Source organism: Atractosteus spatula, chromosome 19 (assembly GCF_055471065.1).
Source record: "Atractosteus spatula isolate fAtrSpa1 chromosome 19, fAtrSpa1.hap1, whole genome shotgun sequence".
In the NCBI taxonomy this organism is placed as follows: domain Eukaryota; kingdom Metazoa; phylum Chordata; class Actinopteri; order Semionotiformes; family Lepisosteidae; genus Atractosteus; species Atractosteus spatula.
The window spans coordinates 8647009-8665594 of NC_142724.1; the positions used below are offsets into that span (position 1 = coordinate 8647009).

Genomic DNA, 18586 nt, shown 5'->3' on the forward strand with positions numbered 1-18586 from the left:
ATTTCAACATGCAGGCAACATGCCTGAATGAGTACAGTTCTAAAACTCATAAGTTGGTGCAGGGTTGACACCAATTTCCATTTTCACTTTTTAAGAGTTGAAAACACAATTACAGATGTATGTGCAAGCCCCACTGGTTGTATTCTCTGTTGACTGAGTTTAATTCTGCATTGCACTAATTTTTTCTAGTTTATGTGCACATTTTGGACGTGTGAATGTCTGAACAGTTTATTGAGGTTGACAGGCTTCGGGCCTTATTAGTACAAAATCACGGACCCAGTGATTCCTTGCTACGTGATGGAGATGAGGAGTTTACAAGGTACATGAAACCACTTCAATTCAACATCTTTTAAAAATATAACATTTAAACTGTCGCCTGCTTCTTTATCTTCACCAATGTACATTTCAGGAAGACATCATTTTTTGTTCCTAGTGAAATTGTTCTGTCCCGGATTGAAAATGTGATAGAGGCAATACTAATCAGTCTGTCTAAAAGTGAGGCACCAACCTTGACTGTTCTGAACAGATCCTGCTGGTCCAACATCAGGTATGAGTTGTATGTAATATTCAAGGTTTAATTGCTTAGAGAAAATCACGATGGTTTTTATGAGTTTTTTATTTGTTTGCAAGGCCAAATCCTTAACATATTAAAAAGGCAAATATTTTTATCCCATATCAAGTCTATATGATTAAATAAATCAAGTTTATTCAATATATTCTTATACTTAGTCAATTAACCAAGTAATTATTATATAGCTGATTATTATTTTGTAGATGGAAGGTTTCTGTACAGTGGGTAAAATGAAAATACATCAAGTGCATAGGTTAAGATAAAAATGGTCTTTACATTTGTAGAAGACCCGTATTATCTTTAAATGTTTGGTGGTAGACTATTCATATCATCACTTTGCACAGAATGCAAATCATTAAAAAAATATTTTTAATACTTCTTTTGAGCTCTTAACTGATATATATATATAGTTTGAAAAGAATATCTTGAGCTAGACAATAACAGACATAAAAGGTTTTAAAGAAATACATAAAACAGCTTATTGGAATTGAAGTACATAGCCCTAAGCCTTGAAGATGAAATAAATTCCGTTCTAGAAAGGTGCAGTTTTGATGATGGACATAAAAGAAAATCAAAGCTATAAAATGCTTTGTGTTGTGCATCCTGTGAAGATCTATTATGATAAGACTCTCTATTCCTAAGGATAAATCCACATCAAACATTCTGTTCTGCTTTTGCAATATTCTGTTTGAGAAGGAATAGATTTAAAGAGTTCTTAAAAATTAAGAATTTATGGATTGGAGTTACTAGTGGCATCGATGTGTTTGGCTTCATTCTTACTGACTCACATTACATTATTACAATGATGTTTTCTGGTTTCAAACATCTGATTGGTGGTCTTTCCTGTGTTGATGAAGGTTTGAAGATGATATTGGTCTGCATGCAGCTTCAGACTACACTGTCAGTACAATCAGAAGTGATTGCTCAAGATCGGTGACCAGATTTGGTAACTATGCTTATTTAGATATGTATTTGCACTGCAACTAATCAGTACTGCAGTGTGCTTATTTTCTTTTTTATTTCTTGTTTTTATATTTAAAAGAGTTGCAGTGTGTATGTAACATGTCAAGTTTAAGATTTAAACTTTGACATAAATAAATTTAAAGTTAAATGTCATAAATATATTTAACTGCTATTCAGATGATTATAAGAGTCTGAGTAGAGTTTATTAAATCACATTTGCTAAGATTTAAAAACGTATTCTTTATTCAATCAAACTCCATTTCAAAATATTTTTCAGTGACCTATGTTACTAAAAGAAAAGTATTAAAAATATTACAAACAAATAATCAATTTTACTGTTTTGTAGCTACAACCCTGAAGGTACTGTCTGTAATCTACAAGATGGTACAAAGCAATTCATATGCTACGAAAAGGTGATGCAATTTTTCATGTTGCTTACAGCCCTTCATCTATTGTATTCCAGTTTAATACTGACTAATGAATTAACATTTCAGTAATATACATCATATCTTTCTTCTTCCTGTTTGTTCCCATTCTCTTCTAATCCTGTAAGTGACTATCACTCTGTGTGTTGTCACAGCAGTTTGAAGCATTATCAGTTTGACATCTCATCACAGTTTTGAAAGAAAGAACTCTTGATAAAAGGTGTCTCCTTTTAAATATTTTAAAATTAATATTGCAAACAATGTCTGCCTCATTTACTTAGGGACATCTATTACAATGACACCCAGCTGTTTGGAAGTCAGAGGACTGTGGACCTCATAGTGGATGACATTTCCTGTATGCTCAGGGTTCCACGCAGGAATCTACACGTGGTGAGTGATTTTGATGATGTCACATGCTTTTCAATTCATACAACAAAGACACTGCTAATATCCCTTGCTGTTGAATGGAAAAGTTAATTCTGTGGCAGAAACATATTGATTAATCTTTCATGTATATTTTTGTTTCTTAATTGCTAACAGTACTTTATCTTTATCTTTCTTAATTGTTTTAATCCTTTTGTTACGTGAAGTTGGATCATTAAGAAACAGTATATAAAATGTAAACCCTTCATTTTCATTGAAAACCATTTAGATTACCTTCCAGATAGATTTGAAACAAATGAACAGTGCAAGTTCTGTTTAAAATTTGCTTCTCGTACTCCTTAAGACATGTTCTAGTGATAAAGCAAATGGACATTAAATTTTCACGTGTTTTTTACTAACAAAACATAAACAATTGTCCTTTATTTAAACAAAGTCTCTATTTCTGCACTTTTTTAAGATAAAAAGTTTGGACTGATTTCACAAAACGTTATTAGGACTAACCATGTACTATTTAATGGTAATATAAGCAAGCTGGTCTGGGAGTAGGGATAATCTGAGTGTATGAAACCAGCCCTAAAAAGTGCTAAAATAAATCTGAAAGTGATACTACTTACAATAGCCTAACTGTTTTTTGGCCTTGGTTTTTCTTTGTAAATCATTTCTAGCTTGCATCTTCCAAAGGGTTCATTGCAGGTGATTTGTGCTACACAGAGGAAGATGGCACTAAGGTGAATTGTGACTCTGGCTCCATGGTATGTGAGACAGCAGGCAGGTACAGTACCACATTTATAGCACTGAGCTTTATCCGTGACTACCGTTGGTATCATAAAAAATAATTCAGATTATTCAGTAATGATAAATGTTACAGTGAACAGATGTAAAGATCTCTGAACTTTTAGGCAGCATTTTATGCAATGTATTTGAACTAATTCTAAATACTTGGACTAATTTTTAATTAATTCCACGCTCAACTCACAACAAATGATATTGTGTAATATTTTAAAAGTAAAAAACTGCAAGATTTTGTATTCAGATTTTATTACTTTTCAGTTACATTTTGTGTGAATATTGAAATAAAGCTTTATGCATGATATTGTCTTAAAAACTGATTTCTGTCTCTGTTTGTTTAGGCAGTCCTGGTTTCCTCCAATGTTTGTGGTATAAAAAGTATCCTTTACTTTTGCAAAACTTTAGAGAAAAATGTTTGTAATCTTTGTGCATATCTGTTACTGTTTATAAAACAATTTTATAATTTGTTAATAGTATGTATATAATTTTTATTTTGATTATATAATTTGAAGTGGTCAAATTATTTGAAAATAATAATGTAATATTAGATCAAAAAACAGCTATCTCTTAAAAGCACATGCAGCTAACCTTAATAATCAGATTTTGTCTCCACTGCAAAATTTGTCTTGATTGTGGAAAAAGACGCAACTTTCCAAAGGCTTCTGGATGATGAGTTCTGTACCAAACTGGCTCCATGTATCATGATCACAGTGAGTCTCTATCTTAAAAAAATAATGTAATTGCCAGCATAGAAAGTTGGGAAAGAAATTGGGTGATACATTTTACAAATGTGGAAACAAAAAGTATTGGAAAAGTAAACTACGATTTTAATTATATGAATGCCTTATGCTGAAAATAACCCCATGTTATTTGTAATGTGCAGATATGTTGAAAGATGCTTTTCCTGACTGTTGTCACACTTTCAGGGTAAAGGAGTCCCAGATGTAAATAGCAGGCTGATGGTGAGGAGGCTGTGGGATTCTCTGTGCATTCCTATATTTGCACTGGTGGATGCAGATCCACATGGTACTCTATCACTTCCTTTGTGTAATTGTGGCTTCTTCGGTACCTCCAAAGAACCAAAAATCAAGATTGGAAGAAATCAGTTTCCAGCTTATTTCAAAACAGAGTTGACCAATTTACTAGTATGAACTGACGTTATAGAAGTGTTGAAAGTTATATAAATATATAATTATATTGCATAAAGTTACAGTTGGTTTATCATGTTTTTGTCACCAACTTAACAAGAAGTATTTAAAACTGATAAAAAGAATTGCCTAAACTAGTAGTTGCTAATGGTATGTATTGATTTATTACACCATAGAAAACAGAATGAGGCTATTGTAAAGTACCTTATATGCAGAATTGCTGTTTAGAATTGTTTAGGAACTATTGAGTCCACAGGCAGTCTGGTTTATGTTTAACAGATATACAATTTCAGTCACCCGAACAATGCTTACAGCTTTAAGATATTGTTATAGTTACATATATGGATATGTCCTGATACTGGACAGATGTTAATATATTTAGTGGAAAGTATTCAGTAGAGTTTACAGACAATAAAAAGTTAATAATACAGATTTTAATATCTGATTCTTCTAGGTATTGAAATCATGTGCATTTATAAATATGGATCAGTGGTAAGCTTATTTCAATGCATTTAATAGTCACTGTTTATCCTTCAAAAAACTACTTCACACTGTAATGTATATTATATTTTCTTGCTAAAAATGTTTTAAGTGAAAGTGAAATACTGATTGCTTTCTAATTATGGTGTATTTGTGTGTGTGACTTTTATTCACTAGTCTATGTCATTCGACGCACACAATCTGACTGTTCCTGCAGTGATGTGGCTGGGCCTCCTTCCATCTGATATTGAAAGGTTATCTAGGTCTATGTTAACATTTTTGGCATTACCTTGAATTATTTTGATACAATTTATTTGTGGAATATGAAAAACTCCTAATGTTTTCCCCAGTTGTACAGCATCTTAACTATTACTGTTATTAACATGACTAATACTGCTAAAGATGGATAAAATATCATTCCATATCTGTTGCAGACTGAATGTTCCCAAAGATGCTTTAATTCCTTTTACAAAACGGGACCATAGCAAACTTCAAAGTCTTCAGAAACGACCCTACTTTAACTCTCAACCCCTTTGGAAAAAAGAGGTAAGGCTATAGAAATAGTTAAACACTGTCTGGATATCTCTAACAGTGAAGCACTGGCAAGTTAAATGTACCTGGTACTAATCAACATAATGGGCTGCAGATGAGAAGTTATAAGAAGGAATGAAAACAAAAACTTAATGTTGAAATGAGGAACAGATTGAAAAATTCTTCATATTGGCATATAGCATGTAAAGCAATGACAGAGAGAATAAAGAACATAACATTTGACTAGATTTCTTTTTGTATAATTTCTGAATTCCACTCTGATGTATCATGGGATATAACTTGTTCTCTTGCAGATAGAACTGATGCTGAAATGGCAACAGAAAGCAGAAATCCAGTGTTTGACATCAATTGCTCCAGATTACCTTACTCGTGTGTACCTGCCAAATAAACTGCGCTATGGAGGATGGATATGATCTCTAACTGCCGCCCTCTGGACTTGCTCAGCATTGCAGTCAACATCCAGATAAATTGTAGTTTTAACCCTTTCAGGGAAGTGTTTTTCTGTTGTATGCATTGGAAGAAGCAGAAATCTGTGACCAGTTGTTTTAAATACTGTTTTTTTTTATTCATGCCTTTATAGACAATGGTTCAATTGCTGCAAACTTTCAACGTTAATATGCTTTGAGAGTACGTCCAAACTAGTCTCAATGGTTCCTAAAAAGGCATAATCCATGGGTGTGAACTCATTAAATTCCAGTTATATTGAACTTTGGAGCTGGGGATGAGATGATCCTCAGGTTTAGTACCTATTTAAGATGTTCTTCAGTTATCACAATATACAAACAAACCATTTCCATGACATCGTATCACAAAACTGAATGTGATGAAGTATAGTGTCAACAATAAATGAAATGTATCTATGCAAATATTCAAATGACATTTCTGAGATTAACATCTTAATTAAATTAACATAATGTATGCTTATAATTTCATTATAAAATTCCATTTATCAGAACAGTAATATATCAAGTCATGAAATATACTATTCATGGGTATAATGCACAGTCTGTCAAAGCTGACAGAAAGTGTGGTAGTTGATTTTATAGATCTGATAAAGCAGTTTGTTACACCATAAAAAGTCAATAAAAGAGAAGAAGACAGTGGATTTGAAGAGCTCAGAAGTCTGGAACAAATATGAATTCCTTCCTATTGTCGAAAGGTAACGAGCACAGTATAAAACAGTATTTGTAACTAATTTTAAATACTGGTTGCAACTGCCCCTATAGTTTTACTAGTTTTACTGTAGAATGGATATTTTGTAACCAACCAGTTCCCATTCCGGGAATTTAAGATCGATGTTATTGACATGGAAATAAATGCAAACGCAAACAAATTGTGCGCTGTCATTGTTCAAGAAAACATCATTATAAAAATGCAGAAATACGTTATGTGAGAGTAGATCAATATACCACAAGAGTGGTGTAGTTTCGTGATTGAATGTCACTATTTGAAACACTTTATTATGTTCTTTAAAAAATAACATGAGGGATTCGGCAAGTTTACACAATATATTTACAATAAAGCGCATACCATTAGTGTACCTGTTTCACAATAACAGAAAAGCTTCTGGTTTCACCAAATACAATGTTTATATCCACTATATGATAAAATATTATATTTTACCATACTCAGTCATATCTGTTAAAATATAATTACCTATTAGACAAAACTAATTTTAGTTCCACTAGTTTCAATTCAGATCAATACATTAAGACCATTGATTGAGCTGAATGTAAGGTGTAAGGCGTCATGTGAACGATATAATTACCGCAATAACGTGTAGTTTGTCCCACTTACGTTTCCGTAGGCCGGTGACGTAATTACAGTGCGCTGAAGCAGCGAAAGGCAGTGGAGTGGCGGCGAATTCCCCAGTCTAGGTCGGTTTACAATTGCTTTTTTAGGGCTGTGATAAATACGATATTTTTGTTTTTACTGAAACAGGTAAAGAGCTTGTAGCTAGTAGTTAATATGTTAATTAAAGAGGTTTATAGGAAATCCGTTTGTGATGGAGCTTCCTAGTGTGTAGTAGTGGATGGAGAAGGTAGCCTGCGTGTTCTGATATTAGGGAAAGCAAGAACGATTGCAAAGTATTTACAATCTCGATAACGTATCTCAAACTTTAAGACGTTCTACGGTTTGAGACCTTTGTTATGGAGAATAGTAGCTGGAGTAATGGTGTAAAATAAAATGGCTCATATTTATGGCTCAGTACATAAAGGGTTATGTTCGTATTAAACTGATTATGTCATTATGCTGATTTTCAGAAAGTAAAGTGATAGTATACAACGTTTAAAAATAAGGAAGAAAATGAAATGGAATCGTTCGACCTAGGTTGCAGAGCATGACTGTAAGACCGCTGACCGGATATGCAGTTCAGTTTCTAGAAAGTCCCTCTTCCAGTGCCTAAGCGTATCTGTTTTCAGATGAACAAGTAATAGCTTGCTTGTCCAGTGCCAATGTACAAGAGGTAATAAGCAAAGACCTGTTTGTGGAAATTGTTCAATCTTTTCCTGTTTAGAACTACAATGAGTCTGTTCGGGACAAGTTCTAGTTTCGGATCAGGGGGCACCAGCGTGTTTGGCAGCGCCACTACCGACAGCCACAACCCCATGAAGGTAAGAGCTGGAGTTAAAATCAGCAGCTTTGTGCTTAGAAGTAGATGCCTCTCGATCTGAGCGGATGGAGGAGGAAGGGTCATTGTTGGCGTGAAACCATGTTTCTGCTTTCAAAACCGCAATACCAGAATCGTTACATTTTGCGAATTTTAAAAGGCAAGACCTACCTTGCTTTAAAAAAAAAAACTGACAGCAGCTGAAAGGCTGTTAGGTTAGAAGTAATTGAAATGCTATTGGTTTCAGGATGTTGAAGTGACGTCTCCTCCTGATGACAGCATCAGCTGCCTGGCCTTCAGCCCGCCTACCATGCCGGGAAACTTCCTGATTGGAGGATCCTGGGCCAATGATGTGAGTAACAGGTGGTGTTGGGAGTCCAGTAATGGGAAATGGTGGGCAATTAAGTGACCACATGAAGGCAGTTCTGGGCTTGGAGGGGCCAGGCGTCTGCAGGCTTTCAAGGCCTCTTTAAAGCAAGAGCACCTGGTGAGCTGGGAGAAGCTGTAAAATGGTCCATTTAATCCTGTAACCAGCTAGCTTGGCGTTAAGAGCCGACACGGAATGCACACCTGCTGATACACTGACCCACCACAACAAGGACTGTCCACCCCCGTGTTATGAAGTATGTGACGTTTCTCGTTTGATATCCATTGATTGAAATGAATTTCGTTTCCCATCTTTTGCGGGAGACACTTTGAAATGTGTACCTGCTTCTGTTTGGTTTGGAGTCATTTACCTGATTTAATGTCGCCTTTTATGCTCCTGACCCGTACCTTGTGTTCCACAGGTGCGCTGCTGGGAGGTGCAGGATAATGGACAGACTGTCCCAAAGGCACAGCAGACGCACACAGGCCCAGTGCTGGACATTTGCTGGAGTGATGTACGTCTTGATGCATTTTCTGGGTTTCTGTTAGAGATGCTTTGGTGCGTAGCTTATTTTAATTTTGTAGAGCAGTTTGAAAATCCCAATCAGATGTCTATCTTTAAACTTTCAGGGGCCAGGTAACTGCACAAAGGGGCTTCACTAAGTCATTGCACCTTTTTGTCTTTTCTGTGTTTTTCTCTCATCCTTGTGAAAGAGTTTGTATGCCAAACACTGATATTTATAGTACTTTAGAGAGCACAACTTTATTGAGTCATTACAGGAATGAGCAGGTCTAGATCCATCTCGGTTGTTAGCACACTGAAGTCTTTTGCCCTCAGAAGTTTATATGGCTTTGTGTGTTTTAGGATGGGAGCAAAGTTTTCACTGCTTCATGTGACAAAACTGCTAAAATGTGGGATCTTAACAGCAACCAGGCAATGCAAATAGCCCAGGTAAGTACTGATTCATTTTTTGATGTACTGTTTGAGGCTCATAAATATAAACATGTATAAATGGTACATTTAGAATATAGATAAATACTCACTTTTTAAAAAAATGTTGTGTGTGCAAAGTTTAACTTTCATAAATGTTTCTTTTTTCATTAAAGGAAATAGTTTGCTGAAAAATTCTGCATCACAAATTCTGATTTTGTTTTAAAACACTGAAATAATTAAGCATTGTTCAGGTTTGCTTAATCTATAACTTTTAAGCAAAGTTTCTTATCCGTAAAACTTGCTACATGACTATTTCAGCACGATGCCCCAATCAGAACTGTCCATTGGATAAAAGCTCCAAACTACAGTTGTGTCATGACCGGAAGCTGGGACAAGACTTTAAAGGTAACAACATTAGTAGCAAAAGTTGATTTGTTTTTAACATGTACTTAATAATCATTTTCATCTCGTATAGTGTATAATAGTGTAATTAAGTGGTTGAAAAATTAAGTTATGATAACATCTTTAACTTGTGCTCTGCTGTTAATTTTCTCCTCTATGTATTGTAAGATTTAGTCACCATGCATTTATTGTATATAACTAGATAATTACAGTTGTTCCTTTATGACTTCTGCAGATTGAATGTAATTATAAAATGCAGTACTTTTTGTTATCACTAGCAACCTCAAAATTGTTTTTGTTTTTTTTTAAATAATGACTTCATTTGAACATACCTGTGCAGTCTTGTATTGATTTTTTTTTAAAGATTATATTGTTACCATTCCCTCTGTCAGTTCTGGGACACCCGCTCTCCAAACCCAGTGATGTCTCTGCAGCTGCCAGAGAGATGCTACTGTGCTGATGTGGTGAGGACCTTCAAAATAAACCTTTGAGTCGACTGCATTACATATGTTCCTGCTGATGCTCACAGCATTTACCCAACACTATTAAATGTGTCTATAGTAATATCATAGATTGTGTACAGTATAAACATAATAATGATTACAGTTCTTTAGTACCAGAGTATCGTATCATGGAAATTTAAAAATTAGATGCTGTGGGCTAATTATTTGGGGAATACTGATAGTCCTGTTACAACTCCTTAAGCTTAATGAATAACTGATGTTCGAGCTGGGGTGATGGGGTTTTAGGAGATTCCTTTTTGTCCCATGTAGACTTATCCGATGGCAGTGGTAGCCACAGCCGAGCGAGGACTGATTGTCTACCAGCTAGAGAACCAGCCCTCGGAATTCCGCAGGATAGAATCTCCGCTGAAGCATCAGGTAACCTGCTTTCTCTATGGAGAGCAAAACTGCAACTTCAAAGGCGTGTCTTGGCTTTTTAAACTGTTTATAGGTGTAAAGCAGCAGTTAAGTTATTAGTCCTGAAAATAATTTCCAATTTTTTGTCAAACTATTTCACCCTGGTTAAATAATTGTTTTCCTTGATCGCCATGAAAAGAAGTTATTCTCCTGGTGATTATAGCTGAGTAACTGCATTATCTCAGCTCCTCAGCTCATTCCAATTGATCGCTGTAGAAGCACACCAGCAATTTGGCACTTCTCCTTGGTTGATTTACATTGCTTTCTTAATTAAAGAGGATTAATACCCTGGAACACTGCTCATTCTCTGAAGCCCTGGTGAATCATGACTTGTCTTTTGCTGTTCTTCCCCAGCATCGCTGTGTTGCCATTTTTAAGGACAAGCAGAATAAGCCCACTGGATTTGCTTTAGGGAGTATCGAGGGGAGAGTGGCTATTCACTACATCAACCCCCCGAACCCGTAGGTATCCCACTCGGTTTAGCTGGAACCAGTGTGGCAACGATGTTTTTAAATGCAAATGGCCTGTTTTTTTTGCTTTTTTTTCTTGCATATGACGCACAATGCAGTGCATGTAAAATAATAGCCTATAGATATGGATGGACATAAGTTAAAGTTAAGAAATCTCTGCAGTTCCTTGTTCAGTATAAGGACCGTCTGTATTGCATTGGTCTTCGATATTTTCTTAATCTAAAGGGAGGTTAAGAGTCTGGTTACATTTTCTTGTTTGAAACTGGCTTTGCTCAGCCCATTAGGCTGCTTTCATTAGGTGGAGGTGGGAGTTTAATATTTCATTAGTTTGTCTTCAGTGCATGAAGGTGTTGATACAGTATTTTGCTTGTCTTAAATATTACTATAGAACATACCTATACATTGCTTAAAAGTTTGCATTGGATTTGCTTTCAGTATCTTGTTAAAGCACTTTAGTGACAATGAAGTAAAAGACTGAAACTGTCAATCTTATGCTTTATATTGCTCATATGCAGTAGGCTCAATGTAGCACACCCGACTTTGTGTAGTGTTTCAAAATCAAGTCACTACACTTGACTATCAGTAGTAATGTGAAACTAGTGGTTGGGTGTTTAAGACCTGAAAGGATGTAAGATTTTCCTGTGTTGTAGAGCCAAGGACAACTTTACCTTCAAGTGTCACAGGTCCAATGGAACTAACACCTCTACACCACAAGATATTTATGCTGTAAGTATGTCTGAGCTTTCCCAAGAGCAAGAAAATATTTAACCGTATTTGAGTGCAGAGTGACGTTTCAGACAAAAGTGACAGATGATATCAAAGCTTTGTGGTAATGGGTTTTTCAGGAGAAGAGAACTAGATTTCAGTGGATGGTGTTTATCTTGCATTGGAAAATACTGAGCTTACCCCCGTTATAGTTATCAAATTTTAATTTGAAAATTGTAGTCAGTAAATCGTTCCGTACGACAAAGAATTGACCCTTCCTTTACTTATATCCATTTATATGTGGATGTTAATAAAATGGGAAATATTCCCCAAAGGGCATTTTACAGTGCAAAGAGCTTGAAATAAGCAATAATATATTTTAAAAATAAAAGCCAACAATGTTCTCTGTGGGTGCAAGGACAAAGAGGGGTCGAGGAAACAGCTTAAGATATATGATAAATTTAATGTTGTCTACATTTTCCCACTCCCTGTGGCAACAGATAACACCACAAAAACAAACAAGGTGTCTTTATCCTTAAAATAGTTCTGGCCTGTTTTTCTATAGAGGCGTTTTTCTTCAACAGGTTAACGCGATCTCCTTCCACCCTGTGCATGGGACTTTGGCTACAGTTGGGTCTGATGGGCGCTTCAGTTTCTGGGACAAAGACGCCCGGACCAAACTGAAGACCTCAGAGCAGCTGGACCAGCCCATCACGGCCTGCTGCTTCAACAGCAACGGCAACATCTTCGCTTATGCCTCCAGCTATGACTGGTCTAAGGTAATGGCAGGGCCTGCAGGGCAAGAACCCCCAGAGGGCAATTCAGAAGTGTAGAAACAAGTCTTGAAGGTGCAAAATCAAGAAGTCCCTCAAGTACAAACTCAAGTCTTTTTTTTTATGCCAAGGTACTGGCCACCTCGTTGATGGTTTAAAAACAGTTCAAAGAAGACTGAAGTCTTTTAAAGGAATTCAAGTAATTGGTTTCCATTTTAAACAGGGCTAAAGATATTTTCTAAAATGTATGTAATATGTAGTAGTTCAGGTGGGTAGCTGCGTCAGAATGCGTAGGCTGCAAAGGAACAAGTTGTCAAGGCTGCAAAGGAACAAGGTGTCAGCTGAAGAAGGCTCCACGGCCGAAACGTTGTGTTTTCTCTCTTCTTTTTTTCAGCATGGAATAAACCTATTACTTGTTCCTATGTAATATGTTGCTGACTTAGCATAATGTGCATTATGCATTTGAGATTTTTGTTGAACAGTTTGTTGCTATTGTCCGAGAATTTTTAAAAAATGATTACAAGCACAGATGGGAGGAAGCAGGCGCATTGTGCCCATGCTGACGGAGAATGAATTTTATTTGTTCCCCAGGGGCACGAGTACTACAATTCTCAGAAAAAGAACTACATCTTCCTGCGCAATGCAGCTGAGGAGCTGAAACCCCGGAACAAGAAATGGTGAGAATAGGCTGGAGCCGTGAGGGTTGTTGTGTCGGCTGCCCTTCCCTGTCTGTTTCTTTCAAGGTGCTGTGATGCGGCCCTGCAGGCCCGATAGAGAGGAAGGGGGTTTTTCTCCCAGGGAGGCCCTTTGTTGTTGTAGAAACTTAGTGGCAAATGAAATGCTACAGAGCACCGTTTGTATGTAGGAATGTGCAAGGCGGTGCACAGTCATTCTGTGCCAATTCTGTGTTGCAACAAATAGTGAAAGCTACCTACTGAGACTTTGCCTCGATTGCTGTTTTTGCTAAAGAACTCTTTGAAAAGGGTTCATTTTTATAGATGTGTACCTCAAGGGAGTACATTTCTTGAAAAGGGGACATAAGTCATTTGTCAAATAAGAATCTATCTTTCTCATTTGAACTTGAACTTTATTGCCATATGTAACTGGTACATGTACTGGTACAGTGGAATTCTTACTTATAGAAAGTGAGAAACTTACATCTATCAACACAAGTTGATAGATGAGCTTTAGCTCTGATTCTGCCCAAGAATTCTTAACTTGAGATAAAACTTTAAAATGATGTATCCATGATCATGTTTATAGCTTGAACAGGTTTTATCATATTAACACCCTTAGAAATAGATTTCAGATGTGTGAATGTTCCCTCCCCTCTTATGAATACACAAAATAAAATCTGTTGTAAAAACCAGGATACTCTAATGACTCATTGCTCCCCCTCCTGTCTTCAGATTCTTCAGCTATGTCACTTCTATTCTGCAACACCAGAGGGTTGGAAAACGGAAGACCTGCCTTAATATGTATATAGAAGAAAACCTCTATTGGCTTACACCTGGACCAGGGGTGGGGCATTGTGTATAAACGGACCAATTGGCAGAACTCTTCTGCTCACATTGAAGCCATGGGCGTGACTACTTTGGTCACATGAGGACCAGGAGAGCAGGGGGGATTTGTTTTTGTCTGCAAGTTATCTTAATTCACTTTGGATTCCAGTTTTGCTGTTCATTTGTGATTTAGTCATGTTTAAGGTGCAGATTTAAAAAGAAATAAAAGGATGTTCCACACTTCACTATTTTTCCAATACGGTGTCCATTTTTTTAATGGGGAGAATCTCCATATGGAGTGTGAACATGGCATGAAGAAACACCCTTACTCTGTCCATCTTTCTTGCACAGAAGCATTTTGAAACCTTCATGATCAGAGCAACCAAATACTCCATTATACTGTCCTCAGTTTATTATAAGATAAGAGACAGCCAATGTCTTAAGCAACTCAAATCTTTTTGAGGAGGGGAAGATACCCAGTCCATCTACTTAAGTGTTGTCAATAGGAAGTTGATCAATTTGCACTTAAACCTTTCAAGTTAAGTAAGTTTAATGTTATAAAAACGCAGCTCATCTATCATGCATAAATATACTAGTAATTGGGATTGCTCTGATTTGTATCATGCTTTTCATCCCACAGAATTCTAGAGCCCTTCACATACATACAGTTGGAGGGGAACCCCATTTCAATGCGTGTCACGCAGCAGCTGCACTAGATATTGGAGAATTGAATGAAATGGGGTAAGGAAGGGTGGCTGCATCGTGCAAGTCAACAGTGAAGTTTAGCCTGGGCGCCGAGTTCAAAATCTACTCTTCTTGGTACTGGCAAAATAACTCTCATGTCCAAGTACTCGTTCCTGGTTTAACGTCTCATCTGAAGGACCGCAGCTTCTACAGCAGTCACTTGTCACCATTCCAGGGCATTGATTTGGATTTTCTGGTTCACAGGGAACAGTTCCACCTACTAGTCTTACCAACACCATAGCAGCAGCCTGTTTTTTCTTTGCAATCCCTCATTTCACATACCACTGGGATCCTGACCTTCAAATTTTGTTACGCGAGGACTTAAAAGTTTTATCCTTGCATGTTTTATTTTTAAAGAGCATTATATGCAATGAGTTTGATTTAGCTTTTGATTGGACATTAGTGAAGTTCAAATACACTATATTCTGTCTGAATGGTACCATGGGTTTATGATGAGCGACCAAGACGTTTTCATTTTTCAAATCATCACCTCACTTTGTCTTGATACAGTAATGCTTTGTGGTCTGCAAATGATTCTGCTATGTGTTCATATTCATAGTGTTCAGGTATAAATAATGAAACACTTTAGAAATATTTAAAGATCAATAATAAAGGGACATCCAGCATACCTGTTTGCAGCAGAGGTCATATCCAGTGTTTGTTTTTAGGTTTTGAGCTTTCAATAGTCTTTTTTTGTGCCTTAACAATACTCGTTGTTTTTTCCTTGTGTTAGCTTTCCACCAGGGGGCGTGCCTTGTTTCTCTTTTCACAAATGTTTACATTTTCCACAGGGGATTTTTGATGCTTTTCATTCTTTATCCTTTTAATGGTCGGCAGAGATCTGGTTAGTAATTATTGCAGTGAATACATGAATGTATTTGTATGTTTTGCGGCAATTATCAATGTAAGCATGGCTATATAGAGAATTCATTTGATCTTGAAGTGTAAATACAATTAGGTTTAATGGGGCACATTTGAATCTTTCAAACCACACAATCTCACCTTCACACAATCACTGTGTTTAAGGTGTCATAAATGTGTGCGCATAGAAATTACAGTTCTGATTTGATTGGTCAGAATTGTTGCATTTGTTTTCTTTTTAATTTGCAAATTCTGTGCTTTACCTAATTTAGCTCTTTATGATTATGATGCAAAAATAACAGTGAAGCTCATTACAAACGTCTGTGAGGACAATCCTGAAAACCACCAGGGTCTGACTGGATGAAGTGAAGAATCAAAAACAAAGGTGAAAAAGATGAGCACATCTTAAGGTGTACTTTTTTTTTAACAAAACAATTGAGGCAATAGATAAGACAGACATTATACAGCAGCCTTGCAGCTTACTTACCAAATGGGTATTCACTTGAATGACCACTTGGCACCTCAGACCCAGTTTGTATTACTGATTCTGTCATTGCATTTACAGGTCTAGATGTTTTCAATCTAAATAGTTAGCATTTGGAACTAAAGGCTAATGTGCCCTAGATTGCTGTGTATCTCTGAATGCTGAGTGAAGTATGACCAATGGTACAGTAACTCCTTAGGATACAGATGTTGGATTTTCATATGGATACAAAGGAATGAGTGGTGTTGTAGTTTAATGTAATAGAGTTCAAACCCCTAATTTATAAGTGATTGGAGGCTTTTTGTTAGTGCATCCGATATTTTTCTTGCCAACTGACTTTTAAAAAAAAGAATACATTTTATGGGTCGTTGGCTTTTTTACTTTGTGATTCCATGTGCTTTTTAGATGCAGCACTCATTTAAACTCAATAGATTTCAGTGCGTTTTAGATTGGACAAATCAAGGAATTTATCTTTACAGTATAGCCAATTCAGTTATTATAACTGATAAGTAATGGAAGCAAGTAATCTAACCTGAGAGCATTTTGTTGTCATTAGAGGCAAGGAGTATGCTAACTGCTTGCTAAATTGGCAAATGTATCCATTTTCTTGTTCTATAAAGTCCAAATAAACATTTTTACTCTTTTTTATTTCTGAATAAAAATAATCACTTATCGGACGATACTATCCCATCCAAAACAGTGTCCTCTTATCTTGGTTAGTTTAAAAGATATGGAAGTATTATTTAGGAGAATATTTTTAAAGGTTTAAAATGGAGAGTTATAAAAATGAAAGCGTGTTTGGGTGGGTTAAGAAACACAGGATCAAAGCAATGATGCTCAGGTAAATTTGTGAGGGAGACGGTGAGAGGGAATCAGGTTCCTGACAGCGATGTGACAATGAGGAGGTAAACGATGGCACGTGTGAAACTCCGGAGGCTCTCACAGAAAATAAAAATGTTTCAAGGTGAGAAGCATCTAGTTTATTGAGCCTATTGTTAAACTACTTCCCTGTGACTCTTCTCAGTTGGTGAGAAATGGGTGCTTTACATAAACACAGCTTCAAGGCCTAATTCTTTGGCAGTTTCTTTCATGTGGAGAAAACAGAAAGAAATATGTTCCCTGCTGAAAGATTTGACAAGATTTTTCAAATCCCCTACCATATTACTTCCATGGTTACTTCAGATGACAAACTGCTTTTTTTCTGATAGATCATTTGTTCCCCTTAGAAACTGTATGGAGAAATTAGACTCACCTTTATGGTAAAGCTGAACAAAAGTTTAAATCCTCAATACAGCAAAACACTGCGCAGAGCTGAGGATTAAAAAATAAATAAACCATGAACTTCAGCTTCACTGCCCTTTTTTCTTTAAAAAAAGCAGAATTGCTAAATGGATTACTTTTAGATCATTATAAACAATGCAGTTGTTATTTGTAAGATTGTTATGCTGCCAAAATAAGGGCACCTATGCTGCCACTAAACTGAAACAAATTAAAAATGATCAGTTGCTCTTATTGGCTTCTGTCCTTGTCAGTGTGAAGTATGAGATTGATGGATGCTTCCAGTGCCTGTTGATATTCGTATTTTTCAAAGGATCAGACAGACCTGAAGCCTCCAGACACTGTCTGCTGCTGCCCCCCCCCCCCCCCTTTTCTCCAGTGTATTCTCCACTGCTCCAGGGCACATGGGACATTGGTTAAGAACAAATGCTGTAGGCACACTCGCTCACTGCCCCTGGCACGTACCCATTAATATTTCAGCTGCAGGAATCCATCCATCTCTGTGTTCTTTACCAGAAAGCTGCTCATATCTGGTCACGAAGGAACAACTAATAGGTTTATCCCACGCTGAAAAGAGAAGAAAACACACCACGTTTCGGCTGTGGAGCCTTCTTCGGGTGTAAGAAAGATAGGGCAGTCAGCAAAGATAATATGGCATCTGGTCACGGCAACCTGGAGCCTGTCTCAGGAGCACACAGGGCACAAGGGGGGTCACCAGTGCATCACAGGTCACCCCCAATTAGGTCATTAATTAATGGCCAAAAAAAGGTGGATATGAGGAGCTACAAATTTACCTGTTTACAATAAAATTGACATAACTGGAGTTACATTTTATGTCCTGGGGCAGGGATTCATGTTAGACCTGAAGATGGGCCATTCAGGTTTGTTTTATATTTGTACGAGGTTTACATGTTCAGAACAGAGCAAGGACTAAGTGTGTATGGGTATTTTGTTTTCTAGAGGCACTTAAGTGAGAAAAGGAAAGCGGAGCTCTAGTTCCAGGAACAGCAGGGAACCGTCTTCATTCCGTAAGGGTAATCTGCATCATGGCCTACACAGTTGTCGTCACATAATATCTGGGGTATCTCGAGGGGCCACGGGTGATGAACACCAGCAGCTGGGAAACGGAGGCCGCGGGTTTGCATCCGCTAGGTGTCAGTATTGTAATTAACGGTCGTTGCTGTTACGTTGTCATGCACATGAGTTTGAGACTCGGTAAACAGT

The 18586-nt window shown here is 36.8% G+C and overlaps 2 protein-coding genes across 4 annotated transcripts; both read left to right on the forward strand.

Moving 5' to 3' along the window:
- The first annotated feature begins 215 nt into the window (after positions 1-215).
- On the forward strand, positions 216-5725 carry spo11 (SPO11 initiator of meiotic double stranded breaks). Its single transcript, XM_088937244.1, is given in 13 exon segments — positions 216-319; positions 434-547; positions 1429-1517; positions 1881-1974; positions 2238-2349; positions 3009-3095; positions 3474-3510; positions 3733-3842; positions 4059-4158; positions 4735-4772; positions 4938-5014; positions 5195-5306; positions 5606-5725. Coding segments are annotated over 13 exon segments (1194 nt in total).
- A 1407-nt stretch (positions 5726-7132) lies between these two features.
- On the forward strand, positions 7133-14237 carry rae1 (ribonucleic acid export 1). Of its 3 annotated transcripts, XM_088937489.1 has the most exons (13): positions 7133-7189; positions 7831-7927; positions 8171-8275; positions 8712-8804; positions 9155-9241; positions 9542-9628; positions 10018-10089; positions 10399-10506; positions 10900-11006; positions 11666-11741; positions 12305-12499; positions 13085-13170; positions 13903-14237. In XM_088937489.1, coding segments are annotated over exons 2-13 (1107 nt in total). In that variant the 5' UTR covers positions 7133-7189; positions 7831-7837; the 3' UTR covers positions 13904-14237. The 3 variants fall into 3 exon arrangements, with proteins under 3 accessions (XP_088793615.1, XP_088793613.1, XP_088793614.1); XM_088937487.1 differs by lacking the exon at positions 13903-14237 and having other exon boundaries at positions 13085-13174; XM_088937488.1 differs by lacking the exon at positions 13903-14237 and having other exon boundaries at positions 7161-7253; positions 13085-13174.
- Positions 14238-18586: the final 4349 nt, after the last annotated feature.

Bases quoted from the DNA above. Each gene is read 5' to 3' on its own strand.
- rae1 (XM_088937487.1), top strand. From the start codon at position 7,838: ATGAGTCTGTTCGGGACAAGTTCTAGTTTCGGATCAGGGGGCACCAGC. The intron at 9,242-9,541 runs GTAAGTACTGAT...TGACTATTTCAG, and splicing joins AGGCAATGCAAATAGCCCAG to CACGATGCCCCAATCAGAAC. The intron at 9,629-10,017 runs GTAACAACATTA...TCCCTCTGTCAG, and splicing joins GCTGGGACAAGACTTTAAAG to TTCTGGGACACCCGCTCTCC.